Raw genomic sequence first — 17,440 nt, forward strand, 5'->3', positions numbered from 1 at the left:
GGTAGTCCAGAGGAGGAGAGAGGCCGTATTTCACATGACAAACATTACAGTAGACATGTGACACTGGTGGTTCAGTGGAGATGGAAACAGCAGTGGGGCTGCTCGGAATAGGCAAATACAGGAGATGGATAGAAAGTGATAAGGCTGCCGTACTTACGACTCAACAGGAGTCCCTCTGCAGAGAGGGGAAGTTGTTAAAAGCACACAGACACTGAGATCACAAATGCTTACACAAACACACACACACACACACACACACACACACACACACACACACACACACACACACACACACACACACACACACACACACACACACACACACACACACAGAGGAACTCATTCACATGCACAAACAAAGACTCTCCCATACCCAAGGACCACCAGCCCACGTACAGACTAGATAGATTCCCTGGGCGCTGACTGTTCCCACTATGGTGAGTACCAGCCTTACAATCATATCATCATGTGTTGAGACCCTGAGAAGTAAATGGTACTGTATCTTTATTAGCTGCTGTATAACTAGCTTCAACTTTCAAAGTGTATTTGCCACGTGCACAGGATACAACAGGAGTAAAACAGTACAGTGAACATGAGACTGCTGAGGGGAGAACGGCTCATAATAATGGCCGGAACGGAGCAAATGGAATGGCATCAAACACCTGGAAACCATGTGTTTGATGTATTTGATACCATGCCACTCATTCCACTCTAGTCATTACCATGAGCCCATTCTCCACAATTAAGGTGCCAACATCCTCCTGTGGTACAGTGAAATTCTAACCTTGAGAGATCTTTCCAACAGTGCAATGATAATAATAACATAGATCATAACTTAGATAACATAGATAAAATAAAAAAAAGTCTGATTAAAAACCACACAAGAACTGCAATGAGAGTTAAAGAAACATGAGAATGCAAGTATGTACAGGTCAGTGCCAAATGGGTTTATACATAAAAAGTGAATGGTAGTAGGATATACATGTAAACAGGGCAGAATATTTAACTTGGGAAAGCTTTACTGTTTGTTTACAGTCCTTGTTGTACAATGTAGTGTAGTGGCAGGTAGGAGCAGGTGGTAGCCCATTGATTCATTACTATAGTTTTGTAAATATATGCTATTCTATTTTCATTTTCTTTGTTATACGGTGCCCTGTTTTCTATGCACATTTTTCTTGGAAGTTTTATGAAAGCGCTATGAGATGGAGATTAGAAAAGTTCGTAGATGTCTTTTTGTTTTTTCTTATTAGAGTAGTAACCTCTGCATTAGAGAAGTCCTTGTTCAAAGCAGTTTTGCTAAACAGGGTTGTGGCAGTCTGGATTGTGTAATACAGCCTTTTCAACTTGAAACCTTTGGTTCCTCTTTGCTTTTACTCAAGACATGCTATCCTTTATTGAGCTGTAAGGACAACATTTAAGACACTGACCTCTCCTTAGCGTGTCAGGAGGTTAGTTATTTTGTTGGAAAAATCATTAATACTAAGTAATCTTAATTACAACAGCCTACTTTTTTTTCACCCATGGATTTTATGTAACTGCTCCAGGCCATATCATACCAAAATAATCCCCAGCTCACAGCCAACTAATCTCATGTATCAAAAAGTCAATGTGTTACCGTAGAACCTCTGTTATTGGCTGTAATTTACTCCTGCTAGACAGGAGGATGCTGAAAGGACCTTCTTCACTGTCTTTGTGACACATATAGTAGCCGTTAGACAAGTGAAACCCACTGTGTCTGTAAAGTCATAAACATGAGATAGCATTGTCACACTGCCTTTAGCACATCCATAACAGACAGAAACACATTCCCCTTTAGATCTTTGTTGAATAATGATTAGCTTCCAAATAGCTACATTTGTAAGGGACATGAACTAGTAAGTGGCAAGAAAAAGTATGTGAACCTTTGAAAATACCTGGATTTCTGCATAAATTGGTCATAAAATTTGATCTTCATCTAGGTCACAACAATAGACAAACAGTCTGCTTAAACTAATAACACAAACAATTATAGGTTTTCATGTCTTTATTGAACACACTGTGTAAACATTCACAGTGCAGGGTGGAAAAAGTATGTGAACCTTTGGATTTAATAACTGGTTAACCCTCCTTCGGCAACAATAACCTCAACCAAATGTTTGCTGTTGTTGCGGATCAGACCTGTACAACGTTCAGGAGGAATTTTGGACCATTCCCCTTTACAAAACTGTTTCAGTTCAGCAATATTCTTGGGATGTCTGGTGTGAACTGCTCTCTTGAGGTCATGCCTCACAACATCTCAAATTGGGTTGAGGTCAGGACTCTGGGCCACTCCAGAAGGCGTATTTTCTTCTGTTGAAGCCATTTTGTTGTTGATTTACTTCTGCGTTTTGGGTCGTTGTCCTGTTGCGTCACCCAACTTCTGTTGAGCATTAGTTGGCGGACAGATAGCCTAACATTCTCCTGTCCTTAATAAACTTGGGAATTCATTTTTCCGTCGATGTTAGCAAGCTGTCCTGGCCCTGAGGCAGCAAAGCAGCCCCAAACCATGATGCTCCCTCCTCCATACTTTACAGTTGGGATGAGGTTTTGATGTTGGTGTGCTGTGCCTTTTTTCCTCCACACAGTGTTGTGTGTTCCTTCCAAACAACTCAACTGTAGTTTCATCTGTCCACAGAACATCCAGGTGCACTTTTGGAAACTTCAGACATGCAGAAATGTTTTTTTTGGACAGCAGTGGCTTCTTCCATGGTGTCCTCCCATGTTTTACGTATCGTAGACTCGTCAACAGAGACGTTAGCATGTTCCAAATATTCTGTAAGTCTTTAGCTGACACTCTAGGTTTCTTCTTAACCTTATTGAGCATTCTGCGCTCTACTCTTGCAGTCATCTTTGCAGGATGGCCACTCCAAAGGGAGAGTAGCAACAGTGCTGAACTTTCTCCATTTATAGACAATTTGTCTTACCGTGGACTGATGAATATCAAGGCATTTAGAGATACTTTTGTAACCTTTTCCAGCTTTATGCAAGTCAACAATTCTTAGGTCTTCTGAGATCTCTTTTGTTCAAGGCATGGTTTGCATCAGGCAATGCTTCTTGTGAATAGCAAACTCAAATTTTGTGAGTCTTTTTTATAGGGAAAGGCAGCTCTAACCAACATCTCCAATCTTGTCTCATTGACTGGACTCCAGGTTAGCTGACTCCTGACTCCAATTAGCTTTTGGAGAAGTCATTAGCCTAGGGTTTGACATACTTTTTCCAACCTACACTGTGAATGCTTAAATTATGTATTCAATATAGACAAGAAAAATACAATAATTTGTGTGTTATTAGTTTAAGCACAACATCTTTGTCTATTGTTGTGACTTAGATGAAGAGCAGATCAAATTTGATAACCAATTTATGCAGAAACCCGGATAATTCCAAGGGGTTAACATACTTTTTCTTGCCACTGTAAGTGGATTCCAGCTGAAGTGGATTCCGTGTCGTTTCTGTGGGGAAACTACGGAGTTGAGCAATAGTCATGCATGCTCACCAATGAGGCTAAAGGTAGTGTTTAGCTAATGATTGAACATGTCACGTGCATTGACTGCTTTAAGCAGAACCAGTGGGAATGATATTCAGATACCTAATAAGTAATCTCCCTCTGTGGCTGTGTGACAAGTTGTTGCTCTTTATATGACATGACACAATATATTAGGCTATTTGTGTATTCATTAAAAACAATACACTGTGGAACATGTGTTAACATATGTTCCATTAATTGATTAGTTGATGCCACTTCTTATGGACACTTCTGCCCCCCTAGCTGTCTCCATTGTCTGTCCAAGTTCAACAACAGCGCAGTTTGTTCCTCCCTGGCCAGGCGGCCGTCAGCCTTGTGCAATAGGAATGTCTGTCCTCCGGACTTATCAGCACTTCCTCATGATAGGTTACTCTGTCTCGATTCAAACAAACCTCATTAATGTGAGGTGTGGTGCTACAAGAGGAAAGCCATCCACCACCTGTCCCTTATTGTCAACAACATGGAGCATACAGTAGTCTTTTACTGCAGCTATCACTAGTGCAGCTTATAACAGATGCATGTTCAAAACCTCACACCAGAGTAGAGTTCCCAGAACCTATGGTACCAGTTCACACAGACAGAACACAAATAAACATATTTTTTGTAATTTGCATCTTGAGCGTGGAAATACAGTATTGACAAGAGACTACAGCTACAGCAACAATGTAGGCGGACACAGAAGTTAAAGAACTCTTTCATCATAGAGTGGTAATCTGATTATTTTGGCCATTTTAGGTCATTGTAATTATATTTTAACAGCCAGCCATTCAATATATTGTTTTTGTCAAATAGTAAGTAGTAGAACCATTATCGTTAGACCAACTATATTGACTATGAAAAACAAAGCAGAGCATGGGTTAATCAAGTAATGTGAGCACAAAACACCTATGTGTCCACTTCCTGTTTAGCACCATGACTTTGTTACATTTCCTGTGTGATCTGTCACACACTGGGTCCTGAGGGTCTAAGTGCTCTTAGCACCTCAAGACACGAAGAGGTAAGTGAATCATTGTTGGCTTACTTCAGTGAGATTGAAGTGGCTAAAAGTACCAACATGGTGCAAACACAATATAGCTTACTCAGGGTTCGGTCAGAAGGCTTAGGATCATTTTTAGAGTCCGTCCTTTGATGAAACTCAATCTGAGCTGTAAAATCATAGAGCAACCTTTCTCTTAGATGTTGTGATTAGTTTGGAATGAGCAGCTGTATGTGTGGAAGTTGAAGTAATTTCTGAATGTCAGTTATTGAACAATTGTTACAACCTCCTGCTTCCTCCCTCCTGTCTCTCTCCTTCTCTCCCTCTCTCCTTTCTCTAGCTCCCTCGTTAAATGTGCCTGTGTTTGTATAGTAGAGACATTTTCAATGGTGGTTAATGAATCAATAATGCAATATTGATGTGAATGACATTAAATGTTTCCATCTTCCTCAAATTCATATTCATTAGCGGAAACTCCTGAGAGTGTATACATAAAGCAAACTTCCTCCTCAGTAGTCTTTCTCTGTTTCCTGCCAGCAGGACAACAAGTCTGATGTGAAGGCCATCATGGCTCGCTTCAACACGGGGGGAAATGCCACAGAGGGTATCTCCTCAGAACGTCCAAAAGCTGCAGTGCACGCCACCCTGTCCTCAGGACCCCCTATCCAGCCTAAGAAACCTGCCCTGGAGACCAGCCTCTCAGGCAGCGCAGCGTCCACCGCGCCCAAACCCAACTTCCTCAAGAGCACCATCTCCACCAAGAGCGCTCCAGAAGTCAGGGACTTGCCCAAAATCAAAGTGATCCCTAGTAAGTTTGGAAACACCCAAGAGGACAGCAAACCATCCTTTGTCAAACAGTACCCCTTTAAACTCAAACCTCCTGGCCCAGAGATATCCCAGGATGCTGAGGTCAAAAGCCCTTTGCCCAAACTCCCTCTCCAGAAACCCTCTCTGAGCTTGACCTTGTCTGACACCAAGTCTGCCTTTCCCAAACCTCCCCTGGGTGTGGCCAAACCCTCCTGGGTCAAAGACAGCAGCCCCAAACCTGACAATAGTGGGGGTACCTCGAACTCCATCCCACCCAAAATACCCCCTTCCAAAAAAAACATAATCTCCATTGCAAAGATGAGTCTACAGACAGAGGATAGTGTGGATGGAGCAGTGGATTCTACAACCAAACCGCTGGGAGCAGCTTCTATCCTCAAACCCTCCAACTTCAGGACTGCACAGAACATGTTCAATAGAGAAGACACCCTATCTGAGAATGGGGTAAAGGAAATAGCCAAACTTCCCCTCACTTCCAGCGACTCTTGTCTTCCTAAACCTACAGCCAGTAAGAAACCCAGCTTCATTAAGAAGCCCCTGGGTTCCACCTCCCTGGTCGTGGGGTTGAGCAACAGTAGCCCGCCCCCCCCCAAATTAAACCCCATGCCCAATTTCCTGGCATTAGGAACTGTGCCAGCCAAACCCAACCGGCCTCCTAGGGTCAACTTGGAAAAGTTCAAGAAGGGCACAGAGGCTAGTACCGATGGTAAGTGTTCTGTCTCAAACGTAACTAATAAATCACATAAGGCCAAATCCATCAATAGCGAAGACGATTCTGCTGTGGTTTTCTAAACATGCTGCAGTTGTTCAGACTTTCCATCTTGCACCCAGACCAGAGAGGTTTATGTGGTTGTATGTTCCACTGATCAGAACCCCCAGAGACAGGTAGTAGAGCACACACACACACACACACACACACACACACACACACACACACACGCGCACATGTACATGCATGCACACGTACAGTACACACTCACTCACACACTCGGCTGCATCATAGGTCTTCATCACAAGACAGAATCTGACAACTGAGAGACAGATTAGAGCTGTTGAATTTGCTTTACAGTACAGTCCATTGCTTTATACTATAAGCTCTGTTACATAAAGAAGAAGTGAAGTTAAACATGCAGCTGTGTTGTAATTTAACGTCAAAATGTAAAACCAAAGATGCAGAAATGAATGCTTCCCCTAAATGAGATCCCTCTCTAGTTTCTCTTTTTTTCTTCCTCCTTTCTACAGCTGTTTGCACCCTAACTGGGAAGTTCTTCTTTAAACAGGCACATATTCAAGTGAAAGGTTTCAGTTTTGGATCCACATGTGGATATGGTTTTGACTAAAGACAGATTTCAGCATGGTTTGCATGCATTACTGTTAGTCAGCAGAGAGAACAATCCAATGTGAATTCCACACTCCCCCTGGTGAGAATGTAGGCCAAAGCTGTTACAGACTCTATTTATTGATTTGAGTAATGATTGTTGTCTACATGCAGGTTGAAAATCAACATATTCAGTAACCAGGTATCCAAGAGTACAAGGGTCATCTCAAACTCTGCTGTTCTCCTTTTCAACTACAGAATAACATCCACAGAAGAAGCAGGACTGATGCTTTATAAAATGAAATTGTATTTGTCACTTACACACAGTGGCGTTTCTAGCTTGTATGGATCCCTGGGCGACCCCCCCCAAACAACAAAAAAAAGCACCATTCTGCACTAACTGCAATATTTATTCAGACATTTGGAACAACACAAATAAATAATCCGAATATTTATAAATATGAAAACATATACAAAAACGAGACTCATAAATATCAAAAATAAGTAACAAAGACAAATAGAAATGAATTTGTGTTGATTTGGCACTCGAGCATCAATACATTACCCATCCCAAGAGTCAAGACTAAAGTAATTCACCTTGGTGGTGTGCAGACTGGTTTTATATTATTCTTAACGATTTCGCACAAACCAGAAAAAAATGCAACAATATGTCTGTGAAACTATATATTCACAGTATTATGAATGAATTGTGGTTTATTTGGTAGCATTTCGTAGTGTGACTGATTTTACTAATTGCATTAGTACTGTACAAAGTTAGAGGTGTGCTATTTGATAGATTCCCCCGCTCCCCCTACCTCGGGCTTCCAGTGGGGAGACCTGAGGTCAACCTACCCCTACCCCCACCCCCCTCCCAATCTCGTACTTCGGAGTGGGAGACCTTCCCAGTCAGTAGCCTGCCTAGCTCACAAACTAGAACCAGTGCACCCACTCCGACAAGGTTAATTGACCAAAAAGTCCCACACGGTGACATCATATCATTGATGTGACGTGCAAATGATCAATAGAAAACCGATCGTGCAAATGTCACCATTCCGCCCTGGGCGGCTGCCCATGTCGCCTATATCTAAATCAGCCACTGCATACACATGTTTAGCAGATGTTATTGCGGGTGTAGCAAAATGCTTGTATTCAATCACTATATGCAGCTGATTTGAAAATTAACATGTTCATGCAATTTCCTTCTTCACTGTATGCGTGAGGAGGTCATCTAAAGGCTTGTATTGTCTCCCCTGAAGGTCCTGCTGGGTTAAAGGGATCTGTTGCCCCACCCCCTGCCTCTCACCCCAGTAACCATATGGCCCCACCCCTGCCCTCTCACCCCATGGCCCCTAGCCTGCCCCCACGACCACCAGAAGCCATGTGAGTACCGGACTCTGATAATCAGAGGAGAGTCGTGTGAAAACCGGACGATATTAGAGAATACCACTACTGGCATTGAAGTACATCACAGGAGGCTGCTGAGGGGAGGACGGCTCATAGTAATGGCCAGAACAGAGCTAATGGAAAGGAATCAAACCCATGGAAACCATGTTTGATGTATTTGATACCATTCCACTCCAGCCATTACCACGAGCCCGTCCTCCCCAATTAAGTTGTCACCAACCTCCTGTGAAGTACATACATAATTAAAATGCACATAAGCCTGTAGAGACACACTGTACTTGCTTCAGAGCATAGAAACAGCACACCATCCCTTTCACAAAACCCAGTTTTTTTGTTGAGATCCTATTATTCATTATTTCCCTCAGTAACTTTCAAAGTAGAATCCCACTTGGTACACACTGGTTGAATCAACGTTGTTTCCACATCATTTTAATGAAATTACAATGAACCAACATGGAATCGATGTTGAATTGATGTCTATGCCCAGTGGCATACTTGTCCACTGACCTTATTTCCATTGTGATGTGATGGTTCATTTTGGCCAGTTGGCTGACTTTGTGTCTCTGCTTCCAGAATCCAACCTGACCCAGATGAGAACTATGATGATGTGGGGTTAATTAACAATACTCCACCCCCTCACTCTGGAGGACATCCTAGTCAAAACACTAAGGTGAATTCTTTTCCTAATTTGTCCAATTTAGGCCTATGTATTTTATTAAATACCACCATACAGGCTTACAGTATTCTGAATGCATCTTTTTCATCCAATAGCACAGTGAAAGTGATGAAATGTATGAAGATCTTGATGAAAGATGGTGAGAAAGATTCCCTCCAAGTTCTTTTCAACTTTTTCTATTGTACCAATGTGTGAAATGTGGAACAGGTTTTAGACATAGAGGCAGAGGACTCTATGAGACAAGTCTATAGTTTTATATGAACACTGCCCTCTAGTGAGCATTAACACCACTGACACTTATTTATCATCAGGGGGGCAGTGGAATCAAAGGAGCAAGAGAAGAGAGAGAGGGAGGAGACAAAACGACAGGTGGAAAAGAAAGTACAGAAAGAACGTGAGAGGAAAGAACAAGAGGCCAAAAAGAAATTCAAAGTAAGTGTTTGCAAAAGCCTGTTGTTCAGTAGTTCCCCTAGATCTTGCTGTATTGTAGAGTCCATCCGGTATACTATTTATGAAGTGAATGTGTTTACGCTGAATCTTCTATCATGTATTTATGTTTCCTTATGTGGCAGTTGACTGGTCCACTGAAGGTCATCCACAGGGTCCAGGCCAGAGTGGACAGTAAAGGGAGTAAGACGGACCTGGGGCTGAAGCAGGGAGAGTCTATTGACATCATGCGTGTTTTGGACAACCCAGAGGGACGCTGGCTAGGGAGGTCACAGGACGGCTCCTGTAAGTGACAGCTGTCTCCCCCTCCCCCTCCCCCTCCCCCTCCTGCTTCTCCTCTTCACTCCTATTCCAGATTACTTTTCTCCCTCACATCCTTTTGACTGTTCTTCATGTGCAAGACTAAAATGTGCTCTGTATATTTGCAGATGGCTATGTGAAGACTGAGTCTGTTGAGATTGACTTTGACACCCTGAAGCGTCAGGGTGTGTCTATATCCAGTCATATGGAACACGAACCAGAGGTATACGATGATGTGGCCTTTCAGAATGACCTCAGCAGGTAAAATGGCTCTCGAACCTGCTGACACTGTAAAAAACATTTGAGACAAATAACCATTGGAAAGACATGAATACCTTATTATAGTAATGCACTGCATGAATTCCTTTCTGTCTTTTGATTGTGTAATTATGTGATCCAATGAAATGATGTCCTCCTCATTCCAGTGGGATCAAGAGTGCAGGAGGTAAGTTTCAAATGACCAAAACGTAATATTGAAACTAAACAACACAATATGGCAATGTGGTCACAAATGACTTTAGTTAAATCTAGATTCCATTTTTATCTTGGTCATTCCTAGTGGTTCTTCCTCCACCTCCTGATGAGGATAGTGACATATATGATGATCTTGACGATTCAAGCTTCGACGTCAGGTGAGAATATCATGTTGCACTATGATGGTGTAGATTCATTGGTGTGCATTCATCTGTGAGTGTATACTTTCTATGCATGTGTCTGTGTGTGTGTAAGTATGTGAATAAGTATGTATGTGCAGCCCTAGCCCGTCGGACTCCAGATCCCCTCCTAAACCTTGCTCTTGGATGTTTATTAAGGGCTTCGACCAGTGGAGGAAAAGCCCAGGCAGCAAAATTGAGTTATACCATAAGATGGATCAGGAAATACACTGTAATTACCTCCTAACCCGATAACCCAAAATATCAAAGCACTAATCAGGAGGGACTGAAGGGATTCATTACTTCACTACTGAATAATTTAATGAAATCATACTTAAAACATCGGTGCTTGACTTGGACTGAAATAGGTGCTAGTACTCATTTTGGGTCCCGGTGCTGTTAATATTTAGGTGCAGGAGCTCCACAATACCATTGAGCTAATATTCTATCAAGCAGTAGAAAGTTTGGGGTAATGGTACTTAGCTCTGGTGAGCTCCTGCCCAAGTCAAGCACTGTAAATCATTAAATAAAATACTTATTTTACATCCTTTAATGAATGAACAACCTTCCCCATTTCTGTCTATACATCTACTGTAGATGCACTCACATACAATGTTCTATGTACAGGTGTTAAAAAAATTATTCTAATCATAGTTCAATTGGTTGTGATTTGTTGACCTGTTTTTTGTTTTATTAATGCTAGATTCTCATTTTTACATTTTACATTTTAGTCATTTTAGCAGACGCTCTTATCCAGAGCGACTTACAGTAGTGAATACATACATTTCATACATTTAATTTTCATTTCATGCATTTTTTTTTTGTTTTTTTGTTTTTTTTGTACTGGCCCCCCGTGGGAATCGAACCCACAACCCTGGCGTTGCACACACCATGCTCTACCATTCTCTGTATTGATTCGTGTCCTTTTGATTACAATTAACCCACAATCAATAAAATGAACTTGCACCAGACATAACATGGACTAATATTTTAATTCAGTTTTTGTCATTTTCAGAGTATCCCCACCTTCCCAGTTTGACCAGACAGGAAATACTGGTAACATAATATGATTCATATGCAGAGTGACTATGTGTGTTCTGTGTCGGTGGCATTACAACAACTGAAGAATAGAAGTTTGAGAAGTACTGTTAACTTCCCTTCCATTTCAATGTGTTCTTGATATTTTTTCTCTGTATCTTTTGTTGTTCTAAAAAAATCTTCTGAAGTCAGTGATTCAGATATTTATGATGATGTTGACACCAATAACTTCCATCTGCCTCCACCTATCAGCAGGTAATGACAGAGAGAATATTTTTGACCAGTGTTTAAACAAAGTCGCTGTAATTACTTAAGAATGTTCTTATCATCCACTGAGAAGCATTTTGATAATGTCCCGTTTTTCTCTCTTCAGTCTCCCACTAAGTAAAGCCAAGGGTAAGGCTGAGGACAAAGATACTAAAAAGCTAAAGAAATTTGAAAAGGAAGAGAAGGAATTCAGAAAGAAGTTCAAGGTAATTTGGCTATTATCACAATTTACATTTATAATTGTACATTTTTTGTACATTCGTTCGACCCTCAAACCTGACCTCTCATACCTATAGTATGATGGGGAGATCCAGGTACTCTATCAGGTGACCATCGTTTCCACCTTGGCCAATAAGAAGTGGCGCAGTAAAGATCTGCTGTTGAGACCTGGGGAGACTCTGGATGTTATCGTTAAGCCTGTAGACAACAAACTCATCTGCAGAAACAAGGAGGGCAAGTGTGAGTAATAATGAATCCTCAGTATGATACATAGGCGTTCTGCAATAAAACAAATCTGCAAGGGGACTAACTTCAATGATCTCTCTCTCCTTCAGTTGGCTACGTCTTGACCAGCCATATTGTAGTAGAGTAAGTACATCACAAAAACAGATAATACAAAATCACATCCATAAATACATGTAATATACTGTATAGTATGTAATTAACAGTTTACTAAACTGCAGAGAAAAATGCTTGGATATGAAATACCCAGAATTTGATACCAATCATCTGTTTTGCTTTTACAGAGATGCTGATATCTATGATGACATTGGTGATGGTATGTTTCAGACTTGACATGCAATGGCATTTAATAATGAATATCATAATATATGCTAAATCAGAAGATCAAGCGATCAACGCTATGAATTTTATTCTTGCAATATGGTGCTGATATGTTTTTCTTGTCTGAGAATTTTTTTTCACAAATATCAGTCATCTCTAATAGCTGTCATTTCTTTGCAGATTGCATCTATGACAACGACTGAACACTGTCCACAAAGTGATGCCGATATTTGTATTTTGGGGGGTTTCTTGTTTATATCAACAACCTTTATCTAATTTACTGTGATTATTTTGAGGTGAAGTGGTTTTCATTCAAGAACACAGTCCACAGACATTTCCTCCCTTTATGAATAACTGTGACTTTGCATTGAATAAGCCTAAATGATATACAATGTTACATTTTTATATTGAAAGTGTATTTCAATGCTTATATTCTATATTCAACAAGAGATATTAAAATTCTGATTGAAAACAAAAGGTGTAATGATGATGATACATTTTCATCAAAAAAATTATTTACCATTTGATGCCAAATATAGCATGTCAGATCAGTTGTCACCTGATTCTCACCTGACAGGTGAGTTATGTCATATTGTAGATGTAACGCTTGATGTAATGGGTGTGGAGTCAGGCGCAGGAAACAAGAGCATTTGCTATCGTGCTTTAATAAATGCACCGTCAAAGAGAGTATACACCCAAAAACAACAGGGTGTAATCACAAAATACAAGGACCCAAAACACGTTTCACTTACACACAACACAGTGAAAGACAGAAATAAGTCCGCACACAGAACAGGTGGGGAAACGGGCTTAAATACCCAACTAATCACTAATGGGACACAGGTGAAACCAATAAAGACAAAACCAACAGAAAAGGAAAAAGGGATCGGTGGCAGCTAGTCGGCCGGTGACGATGACCGCCGAGCGCCACCCGAACAGGGAGAGGAGTCACCCTCGGCAGGAGTCGTGACAGTAGACCTACTGAAAGTAAGAGTCCATTAGTGATCTGCAGTTCGCAAACGATTTGTTCTTTTTTAACTACTCTTTTTACTGACTCGAGAATCATAATTAGTTTGACTGAGTGACTTGTTCATTTTAGTTCTTTGCTTGACCTGCTAGTACTGGCAGCAATGTATCCTACCACTGAGATATAATAGAGGGCCACAGTGGAGGTGTCATGATACCCAGCTATCAAACAGAGAAATGGTTCCAATCGCTTTTCCACCAGTAATTCTTCCCATGGGTAATTTTAGAAACACTTAAAATAAGGGCGTGGCATTTTGATAACCATGTAAATCTCTAACAAGGTGACTTTCATCAATATATTTGGCTCTATTTACTCAGATTCAAAAATGATCATTAGCATCAAAGTAGGCATCATGCAAGACTACAAAACCCTCTTGTACGTCATCTTTAACTGACACCTTTGCTAACAGGTACTGATTCAATTTAAAACCTGCACAAGACAGTTCACAGAATTGTAAATTCAAAGAAATGTAGCCAATTGATTTATTTATTACTACATTTAGCTAACATTAGGTAGTTCATCCAGAGTGTCACGGCTGGCTCAAGAAAGCAGGAGAGGTAGAGTCAGGCGCAGGAGACAGTGAATTCTTGAACACACTTTAATTCAAGAAAACTGTTATGGTCGTCAGAAAATAGGGACGCAGCCCTCAAATACTTCTGCGGTGGTAAAACACAAAAACCCAACCACAGGCAGAGGGGGAAAAAAAACACACGTTCCTCAAGCACACAAACCTGACAAGGAACATAATCACGCACAAACACAGACATACTACGCTAAACTAAATAACCCCCCCCCCTACTAATAACTAACCCAAAACAGGTGCGTGCCTACCTAGACCTAACCAATAGAAAGTGAAACAAAAAGGATCGACGGCAGCTAGTAGGCCGGCGACGACGACCGCCGAGCCACCATCCGTCGGTGTCGTGACACAGAGACTCTTACCTTTGTCTCGAGTCGGCAGTCTCGTCCAGATCATAATGGCATTTGTAGTTATTTATGATAGCAACATTAACATCTAATTAGCATTTCATTTTGGGGGGAAAATACAGGTGAAAATATTGAGAGAGAGATTTACATGGTTATCAAAACATCACGCCACAGTAAGCCTACACAAAACACAGCCCTTATTTGAAGTGTTTATAAAATCCCATATGGGAAAAACGAATGGTGGAAAAAAGATTGGAACCATTTCCTCCTCCTTCTTCTATGATTCTATGATGATTTAAGGGCAGAGATAACCCTTGGTTTACTAAGGAACTCATAAGGGAACGAAATGCTGTGTGGGCTAAAGCAAGAGGGACTGGTTTGGCAGATGATTGGATGGCTTTTAAACGTCTTCGAAATATGGGTGTGGCTATGATCCGTAAATTGAAAGCAGACCACTACCTGAAATCTACTTTACAAAATGTAAATAATCCATCCAAATTTTGGCAAGTAGTGAAAGGTTTGGAGTGCAGAAAAGATACACAGCTTCCTAAACAATTGTTGGTCGACACTCTGATTGTAACTGAGAGAATTTATATTCTGAAAGCCTTGAACCAGCATTTTTTAGATGCAGGCAGTTTATTTGAAAAGGTCAAAGGTATAATTGAGCCCCCTAAACATTTACCTGACACCCCTGTGCACTCCTTCACCAGGTTTTCCTTTTCATCCTTCTCTGTTCCAGAAGTATGTAAAGCCCTGAAAGAAATTGATTAAATTGAGTTAATAATTGCTTGATTCATCGCTTAATTCATTTAATCACGCAATTATAAACCGTTAATCATTCGATGAGCAACAGTCGTCACATTAACTAATACAACGTCATGACACTGTATAAATAAAGGTAAAATAAATTTGTTTTTTTTAAATGATATCATGACAGTCAGGAAACAATCGTTTAAGTGCATGCCGCCACCTACTGTGCTGGAATGTACGATCAATCATGATCTGGCCAAATCTGTACTACCATGAAAATACAATTCAAAACCAAATTAAATCCCTACTATCTTCTAGCACCCCCCCCCCCCCACCCCATTAATCTTGATCTATATCATGCTGAAACACTCCACCCTTAGGATTGTTCAGTATGTCAACAACCATTTGTAACATATGCCGTCTCCACAACAACCTTCAACCTGGCATTTCTGCTTTCCACAACCTGAGTCGTATTGATAACCTTATCAATAACAGCTATGAAGTCAACTTCATTCATAATCAAAATGTCCTTTGACACCGCACATTCACGAGCACAAGATTTCTGAACAGGCCTCCAAACCATGCCAGGACCAGCAGAAGCACCAGACCCGACAGTAGGTCCACTTACTACAGGTACATCCATGTAAGATCCATCAGTCTGACAGTAGGTCCACTTACTATAGGTACATCCATGTAAAATCCATCAGTCTGACAGTAGGTCCACTTACTACAGGTACATCCATGTCAGATCCATCAGTCTGACAGTAGGTCCACTTACTACAGGTACATCCATGTAAGATCCATCAGTCTGACAGTAGGTCTACTAACTACAGGTACATCCATGTAAACTCCATCAGTCTGACAGGATGTACCACTTACTACAGGTACATCCATGTAAGCTCCATCAGTCCGTACTGTAGTTCCACCAACCTGTTTTACAGCCTCTGCATATGATACATCATGACTGATCTTATATCTCTGAGCCTCTCTAGCCTCTCTCTGTACCTGACATCCACCAAATGCTGCACTGTGTTCTCCCCCACAATTACAGCACTTAACCATCACATTGCTTCCACATTCACCATAATCATGTGCCCCTCCACACTTGGCACACCGTTTCTTTCCTTTACACTGAGCAGCTACATGTCCCATTCTTTGGCATTTAAAACACTGCAGCGCATACGGGACAAATTCTCTAACATTGACACTAAGGAAGACTTTCTCAAACCTCAGCATCACTGAAAAGCTTTCACTGCTTTGACCCTCTTTCCTACTGATCAACCTTTTGGCCTCAATAAGTCTGCCTCCATTCACATTTTAATATAATCTGTGGACATAGATATTGGGACCCCAGGGACATGGCTTTTAATCTTCTTCGCATTAAGCTTTTCCATTTTCTAAATCTTCTCTTGGTGAGCCTGGCTACCACACAATATTAACAATCTGCCATTTGCAATAAACCGAGCTAATTTCATTTAACCTACCTCTTTCTCTAAAGCATTGGTTAGTCGGATAGGGTGTAAGTGGGGCCATGTGGTCTCATCAAACACTATCACCACTTTCCACTCCAACACATCACTACTCTTGATTCAAAACTTGGCTCTCTTTATGCTTTCTTTACTAGACGCTCCACTGCTTTCTGTATCATGATCTCTCTTCTTCCTGTCTTTCCACTACCTACCATTCTGGTCCTTGGCCCTCATCCTCCCATTCCATACAATCAGAACTGATACCCATATTGTTCGTATTCCAGCACAGCTGTTGCTTCACCAACTTTTTCTCAATTTCGCCCACACTACTCGCCGCCATTTTCCATTCCCCGAACTATGGATCAACTCTACACGCTTCACCAATCAAGGAACCTCATGCGGACAACCTGCAGGCAGCAACCTGGTCAGAGCAATTTCCTTGTTTGAATGCTAGGTTTTATGGGTATTATGACTCATACTGTGGTACTCTATAAGAATGAGGCCTACAGCAGGATAAATACATGCTCCTCCAGCTCAGTGCCTCCAGAGCAGTGGCGGTTCTAGACCATTTCAACTGGGGGGGGCAAGCTGGGGCCAGTTGTACTGTTAGAGGGGCCAGTTACATTAGACGTTATTGTTGTCATATCGTTTTCTTCACTGCATTGCAGACATTAGCTGGCAAAAGACCATGTTCATAATCATTAGTGTTCCGCGTTGCCACTGTCTAATAACTGATGTAAAAAAAGAACGATAGCAAAAATGTGTTATGTAAAAATTATTTCATATTCCACATTAAGGGGGGCCACAAGGGGGTCCAACATTTTTGCCCCATACTGAATGAATCGTAAAGATCCGAGTCAGTAAAATGAGGCTTACTTCCCATCACTTGTCCATGACCACATTACATTGTATGACATTGCCCTAACCTTTCTGGTTGAAAGCGCGAGGGAACAAATTACTTGATTTTATATAAAGCCCATGCCATAGAAATAACGTTGAATCACATAATAACAAAAACATAAAAGTAATAATTAATATC

The 17,440-nt window shown here is 41.1% G+C and overlaps 1 protein-coding gene across 5 annotated transcripts; it reads left to right on the forward strand.

Annotated features, from left to right (window-relative positions):
- Positions 1-252: 252 nt before the first annotated feature.
- On the forward strand, positions 253-12,705 carry fyb (FYN-binding protein). 5 transcript variants are annotated; one of them, XM_014138161.2, is made up of 17 exons: positions 253-437; positions 5,055-6,048; positions 7,917-8,040; positions 8,638-8,734; positions 8,836-8,879; positions 9,052-9,172; positions 9,313-9,472; positions 9,616-9,748; positions 9,913-9,932; positions 10,047-10,119; positions 11,156-11,196; positions 11,367-11,433; positions 11,552-11,651; positions 11,742-11,904; positions 12,000-12,033; positions 12,192-12,223; positions 12,409-12,705. In XM_014138161.2, exons 1-17 carry the CDS (start codon positions 435-437, stop codon positions 12,429-12,431), a joined length of 2,229 nt encoding a protein of 742 aa, XP_013993636.1. In that variant the 5' UTR covers positions 253-434; the 3' UTR covers positions 12,432-12,705.
- Positions 12,706-17,440: the final 4,735 nt, after the last annotated feature.

Source organism: Salmo salar, chromosome ssa13 (genome assembly GCF_905237065.1).
Source record: "Salmo salar chromosome ssa13, Ssal_v3.1, whole genome shotgun sequence".
Taxonomy (NCBI): domain Eukaryota; kingdom Metazoa; phylum Chordata; class Actinopteri; order Salmoniformes; family Salmonidae; genus Salmo; species Salmo salar.

Excerpts from the sequence above, each read along its gene's own strand:
- fyb (XM_045692176.1), top strand. Across the intron at positions 8,880-9,051 it reads GAAGATCTTGATGAAAGATG|GGGGGCAGTGGAATCAAAGG; the intron begins GTGAGAAAGATT and ends ATTTATCATCAG. Across the intron at positions 11,197-11,366 it reads TGACCAGACAGGAAATACTG|TCAGTGATTCAGATATTTAT; the intron begins GTAACATAATAT and ends AATCTTCTGAAG.